General features: G+C 37.8%; 2 protein-coding genes across 2 annotated transcripts; both read right to left on the reverse strand.

The window, feature by feature from the left end:
- Positions 1 to 224: 224 nt before the first annotated feature.
- Positions 225 to 2,654, reverse strand: LOC141613907 (uncharacterized). The gene is made up of 3 exons (XM_074432650.1): positions 2,459 to 2,654; positions 882 to 1,769; positions 225 to 259 (listed from the first exon to the last, which is right to left on the reverse strand). Exons 1-3 carry the CDS (start codon positions 2,652 to 2,654, stop codon positions 225 to 227), a joined length of 1,119 nt encoding a protein of 372 aa, XP_074288751.1.
- A 75-nt stretch (positions 2,655 to 2,729) lies between these two features.
- Positions 2,730 to 5,530, reverse strand: LOC141613909 (uncharacterized). The gene is made up of 4 exons (XM_074432651.1): positions 4,123 to 5,530; positions 3,543 to 3,709; positions 3,135 to 3,491; positions 2,730 to 3,047 (listed from the first exon to the last, which is right to left on the reverse strand). The coding sequence occupies exons 1-4, from the start codon at positions 5,528 to 5,530 to the stop codon at positions 2,730 to 2,732; spliced, it is 2,250 nt and encodes a 749-aa protein (XP_074288752.1).
- Between the last annotated feature and the right edge of the window lie 1,158 nt (positions 5,531 to 6,688).

Consider the following 6,688-nt stretch of genomic DNA (forward strand, 5'->3'; position numbering starts at 1 on the left):
TCAAAGTTACACTCTCAAAATACCTGAGTTACACTCGTAAAGCAACAAAGTTACACTTGTAGAATGTTAAAATTGTAAAAATTCAATTTTTTTATATTCAAATTCCACCTTAAAAAATCAAAGTTACAATTTTACAACTCAGAGTTACACTTGTAAAATGTTAAAATAGTAAAAATTCAATTTTTTATATGCAAAATCGACTTTAAAAAATCAAAGTTATACTTTTACAACTCAGAGTTGCACTTGTAAAATGCTAAAACTGTATAAATTCAAATTTTTATATACAAAATCAACTTAAAAAAAATCAAAATTACACTTTTACAACTCAGAGGTACACTTGTAAAATGCAAAAAATGTATAAATCAATTTTTTATATACAAATTCGTCTTAAAAGGTCAAAGTTACACTTTATAACTCAGAGTTACACTTATAAATCTCAGATATTCAAAAGTCATTAATCAGCGCTAAAAGTCATTAAATAAAAACTAGAGAGAGAAAGTCAATTAATGAGTGCTTATGTAATTGATTAGTGTTAAGTGTGTTTTTTTTCTTTCAATTTAAACCATCCACCTCCCCTCTTCTAATGGTGTAAATAAGAACTTAGGAACCTATATATATAAATACTTAAATTTGAAAATGTGATTATGTAAAAAAAAAAAAAAACGCGATATTTCTTTTCTTTTTTTTTGCAAGAAAAGCAAGCCATATTATTCATCCATTCGGGAATAAAACAGGCCAATCTTACAAAAGTATAACCAATAATTAGCAATGAAGACTCTCTACTATCTCATCCTCATAAGATGGGTGAGTTGCAAAAATAAGTCGGACACCTACTATATATTGTATACGTTTGATAATATATTCGATGCTATGATATATACCTCGAAAAATCCTTGTATTCCTTTCTTCCCAAAGACTATAGACTGCGGCATTTAGACAGCTAGAGTACCAGTGAGGCTTCCAATCTCTCCTCACCCTTCTGTTTGTAATCCAACGCAATTCCCTTCTCATATCCAGTGTTCTATCTTGCATAGCCAGCCACTGCAACACTCCCTTCCAAACAGCCGCATTAAAGGAGCATTTGAAGAACAGATGAGTGTGTGTCTCATTTGCTGCCTTACACATAATACACTGATTCACTAGGCAGGTCCCCTTCTGATTAAGTTTATCAATAGTAGCTAATCGTCCTTGCATTGCAAGTACCATTATAAAACTGTGTTTAGGTAAAACTGCTCTCTGCCACACTCCTCTATACCCGCTTATCCTCAGTGCTTTTTCTCTAAAATGATCATATATCAAGATGAGTTTCAACCTGCCCCCCTTAGTACAGTTGCTTAGTATCCTCCTTGTTGTTTCCAGACTACCTGCTCTGGCTATCAAATCATTCCTCACAATCAGAATACTCCTCCAACTTTCTGAATGGTAAGCTCTGATTGGCATAGTCCAAAAGTTAGCAGACTTAATATTATACACCTGATTCCAGATAGACCACAAGCTGTCAGAGTTATTGTCAATTGCCCATAACCATTCAATTATAATGCTTTTGTTCCATGACAAGACTTCCTTAATATCATAGCCTCCTTCAGTATGTGGAACGCAGCAAGATGACCAGCTTTTCATTACCAACTTCCTTTGACCTTCCTCCGAATTCCACAAAAAGTTCTTGCAAAATTTCGTGATGAGGTTTAAAACTCCTTTTGGTATCAGCAGGGTTACACACCAGTATTGTTCCATCCCTAAAATAACAGTGTTTATCAAACTGATCTTCCCTGCATAAGAAATTCTATGAGTTGACCAGTTATGTAAAGCACTGTGTATCTTGTTAAGAAGGGTAACAAACATATCCTTGTTTAGCTTCCCCTCATTCAATGGCACCCCTAAATATCTGTGTATCCTGTATTACTCAAAATACTTTGCATAATTTCCTCCCTTATCCCTCCCATATATATATTGGTCTTGTCTGGATTTGCTTCTAATCTAGACATTTTTGCAAAAGAATGCAATGAATCTGCCACTGCTTGAACAAAAGGAGGATCCCCCCTAACGAAAATCATCAAATCATCTGCAAAGATGAGATGATTAAGCCCAATTTTCCCACATTTGGGGTGATAACTAATGATGCTTGCTGTGAATTTTTCTAAGAAGGCTTTACAAAATCTCCATACTCAGGACAAATATGAAAGGAGATAGGGGATCCCCGTGTCTCACACCACTTGCCCCTTTAAAGTACCCAGTACAATCTCCATTGATCTTTATGCTAAACCAGGTAGAAGTTTTGCAGCCCATCAACCACTTTTGGAACTGAGGAGGAAAGTTAAAGATTTGTAGCATCTTTACTATAAAATCCCATTAGAGTGAATCGAGTGCTTATCCACTTTAATGAGGCACCTAGGTGAAATCCCGTTCTGTCCATATCCTTTAATTAGAGACTGCGTGAGCATGATGTTTTCAAAGATACATCTCCCTTCCACAAAAGCACCTTGCTCCTTCCATACTATACTTTGTAGTAAGGGTTTAAACCTAATACAAAGAATTTTGCTCGCAGTCTTGTAAAAAACTGTACAACAGGCCAAAGGTCTGAAGTCCAGCACAGATGTAACCACGTGGTTCTTAGGAATCAAAGCTAAAAGAATAGTGTTAGCTTGTGGTGACATTGCGCCAGTTCTGAAGAAAGTAGTAACAGAATCGCAAAAATCTCTTTTAATGACATGCCAGGAAGTCTTAAAGAACTAAGAAGAGAAACCATCCTGTCCCGGACTGTTATTGGAATCAATTGAGAACAATGCTTTTTTAATGTCCATTTCTTCCACTGGTCTACACAACTGTGGCCAGTTTGATTCCTGTATCCTTGGTCCCTCTATATACTCAATAGGCAAATCAATAATTTCCACTCTTCCACCCAAGAGGCATTGATAATAATCCACAAACGCAGCATTAACCTCAGTAATTCCTTCCCTTAGATTTCCTCCTCTATCATTGATTTTACTAATAATACTTTGATTCCTTCTTACAGCTATTTTTGCAAAGAAATAACTGTTGGGGGCATCCTGATATTTAATACTCTGGATCATAGCCCTCTGAATCAAACTTCTCCTCTGAGTTTGTCTTAACCTCCATTATGTATCCAATAAGACTTTCTCTTTCTCGAGAAGGTGAGGGTCCAGAGGAGCCCCCTGAACTTGCTTTTGGCATTCATCCAAGTCATGTTTTGCTTGTCTAACCTTGATAGATAACCCTGAGTAACTTGTCTTGTGAAGGCCTATTAACTGTTTCCTTACATTCTTTGACTTGGCAAACAGCTTAAACATAGCATTACCCCTTATTGACATATCCCGCGCTTGAGCAACAATATTACCATAATCCTTGTGCTCTTCCCAGTAATTTAAGTAGCTGAATTTGTTTTTAATCTGGTAAGCTTCTTTTATCTGAACCAAAAGTGGTGAGTGGTCTGAAATCCCAGATGGCAGAATTATCACCTGAGTATGAGGGTACTGCACCAGCCAAGATGGGTTAGTGAGCACTCTATCCAGGTTGGATCAAACTCTAGCCTCCACATCTCTCTTGTTAGTCCAAGTGTGTTCACAACCAAAGCGCTGAACATCATCCAAATTATTATCCAATAGACATTGATTAAATGCAAGAATCTTAGTTAATGAAGGTGGATTAAGGCCAATCCTCTCCTCCATAGCCCTAACAATATTGAAATCCCCTAAGATTATCAAATCTAAGACAGTAGATGCAATCTGCCTCAACTCATCCCATAAACTTTCCCTTTCACTGGCATCATTACTCCCATATATAAAAGTAACATAAAGAGTTTTGTTGGATACATGATGCAAGAGTTCAACATGTATCAATTATTCATGCACTATAGAAGAAAGAAGAGTCACCAATCCTTTATTCAAAAAAACCTAAATTCTCCCATTATAATGATGAGAATAATTATTCAAGATACTATAGGAAGGAAATTGCCTAATAATAGCAGTAGAATTATTTATTCTAACTCTAGTTTCCAACAGACCAAACACCTCAATTTTATTCAATTGCAAATAACCCCTAACTTCCCCCTGCTTTATTGGGTCATTAAAACCTCTAATGTTCCAAGATGAGATGATCATTTACCAGGATCAGGTGGTTCTCCATTATCCTCCACTTGCCGTCCCTCTTCCATATCCCCCTCAGTATGCAGCACTGAATAAGAATTATGTATAGAGATACCAGAGTGTTCATGCCTCCTTACAACCAATGCTTCCTCAGTCTGATCACCTGTCACAACAGCAGCAGAACTCGTTGGACCTAGCACTTTGCATCCTGAACCTGTCCCTACATCATTAGGAAGAAGAACTACCTTTGAATCAGTGGGAGATGAACCTAGTTCAGGACATTCTGAGTCTGTTACCACGTCACCAGAAACAGACCCCTCTCCTAATTTCAGGGAGCTATGGCCTAACAAGTTACTTCCTGAGTCCTGAGTTTCTGAGTGTTGGACTGGTTTGTAAATCTGTGTCACTTTTTTTGACTTCAGTGCATCAATCTTATTGTTCAGTTTAGTAAATTTGCATTTCTCCTTTGTGTGTCCCAATTTTCTACAACAGTGGCAATAATGTGGCAGCCACTCATATATAATCCGCTGTGTGGTTTCCCCATGATAAGGTGAATGAAGTTGCACAGCAGTAGGCAGGTCACCTGCTACATCTACTTCCACCGGGACACGAGCAACGGAAAGCTTAGACTTGTATGTAGTGGGCGGATCAGCGAAGAGGGGCTTCCCTGCGACACTAGCCATTTTACTCAACACCTTCTCTGACCACATAAAAGGATCCAAATCAAGAAACAATACCCATGTTGGGACTGTGGATACTGAATCCATTTCTTTGGAAAAAGTAGGTGTCCATTGTTTTAAAACCAGCGTACTGGTACCCATGTTCCAAGGACCTCCTTTAAGAATCTCATTCATATCGCGTTCAGAAAGAAATCGAAAGGTATACCAGCCTTTTTTATAATATTGCACAATAGGTCTATCAGTATTCTTCCAGTATTTCAGAACATATTCATCCACTTCCTTAATTTTCGGTTTAGAACCCAGAAAATTCCCCATTAATGTGTTTTGCCAAAATTTGATTTCATCGATTACATCATCCTCCTCTACTACAACCGTTTTAGTATCAGCACTGGTATCACAAAAATGTAAACTCATTCCCTGTTTTGGTTTTGCTATTGTACTCCAAGATTTAGTTCCAATACCTAAATCAGTTACCAAAGATGGAATAGTCGAACTAGATGGAATATCAATACCTGCTGCAGGAGGAGTAGTTGTATCCACCGGTTTATCCAATAACACAGTAAGGTTCAGCAATTGACCAACAATAGCACTTATATTAGTACCAGAATTCGTCAAGTCCAGTGAATTATCCGGCATCACCACTTCATTTGTAACTTCGTCTGTGAGTGTTCCCTCCCCAGTCGTTTCTGTAAGGTCACCAGTATCATCTGATGGAACTTGCTTATTACGAGCGCGAGTTTTAGCCATGGAAACAAGCTGAAAAGCGAAGAAATTAAAACGTGTTTTTGAGTTTTTCGGGGATTTCTTGAGGGAGAATTCATCTCTCTAACCATATCAACTAACTTACTTGTTAATCCAACACGCGATATTTCTCTTGGTCATGTTCGGGTATAAAAGTATGTTTTTCCGAAAAAGCTCGAAATTGAGAGTAGTTTTCATTAGTTCCTTAATAATTTGTAAGTACAATTTACTTATGATTAGTATATTTTAGGATCAATTGATGAAAACACCATTTAATGTTGTACTTTTTAAAATTTAACACCTTATGAAAAATTTCTTAAAACTTAATGATGCAAGAGCATTAGGAGGTATGGATTTATTGATAAGTGGAAATATTTCAAAAATGATTAAAGGATTTAAGATTGATTCAAGACAAGCAACCGTGGTAATTGTTGGGGCCAAAATCCGCACCTTGGCCTAGTAGGGAGTAGGCCCATTTGATTTCGTCTAAAGAGCTGGGCCGTGGAAGCTGGGCAATTGCAAGAGGCTCGTTAACAGAAAGAGCCCGCGCATTGAAGAATCATCAAGGAGAATTCAGGGAGATTTCAAGGAGATTTCAGGGAGATTAGCGGAAGAGGTTTAATTTATGGAAAGAAGTATGGTAGGACTAATATTGCTTACCATAAACGGAGTAGGACACGTCTAGGGTTCTTACCCTATTAATAGCCGAGGAAACAAAGAACAAAGGCATTCAAGATCTCTCATACATACGTAACACATTATGCTAGCTAGGTTTACATTCCGTCTCCTTTGTACTCATCCTCATATTAACAGCTAGTGCAATCCTTGGAAGGGTACCGTCCCTTCCCGCGGTCGTTTCCCATATTGGATTTTCTGCGTCACCAAATCTCACGTGTCAACCTTTATTTACATAGTTAATTCCTTTACTTTGCATTAAACACAAATATCCATTCAACATACAACGAGTAAGACCGCATTGACCTCGCTTAACCTAATTCGGTAGAAAATTACCAAAACAGTTTGGCACCCACCGTGGGGCATTGTGGTCGTCAATCGTTAATTACTCAGACACATAATGGACAAGCAAACATCAGCAACCGTGTCAGGGAGCGGTCAGCCGTTGATACCGCCAAACCCTATTCAAAACCCAGCATCAGCGGCACA

The sequence above is a fragment of the Silene latifolia genome, chromosome 11 (genome assembly GCF_048544455.1).
Source record: "Silene latifolia isolate original U9 population chromosome 11, ASM4854445v1, whole genome shotgun sequence".
Taxonomy (NCBI): domain Eukaryota; kingdom Viridiplantae; phylum Streptophyta; class Magnoliopsida; order Caryophyllales; family Caryophyllaceae; genus Silene; species Silene latifolia.

Coding starts and splice junctions, on each gene's coding strand:
- LOC141613907 (XM_074432650.1), bottom strand. CDS start 2,654: ATGTCACCACAAGCTAACACTATTCTTTTAGCTTTGATTCCTAAGAAC. Junction 1,770..2,458: donor TGCTTTTGTGGAAGGGAGAT/GTATCTTTGAAA, acceptor TTTCTTATGCAG/GGAAGATCAGTTTGATAAAC. Junction 260..881: donor GAATACAAGGATTTTTCGAG/GTATATATCATA, acceptor GAATTTATACAG/TTTTAGCATTTTACAAGTGC.
- LOC141613909 (XM_074432651.1), bottom strand. CDS start 5,530: ATGGCTAAAACTCGCGCTCGTAATAAGCAAGTTCCATCAGATGATACT. Junction 3,710..4,122: donor TGGAGAACCACCTGATCCTG/GTAAATGATCAT, acceptor TGATAATCTTAG/GGGATTTCAATATTGTTAGG. Junction 3,048..3,134: donor ACCTTCTCGAGAAAGAGAAA/GTCTTATTGGAT, acceptor ATTAAATATCAG/GATGCCCCCAACAGTTATTT.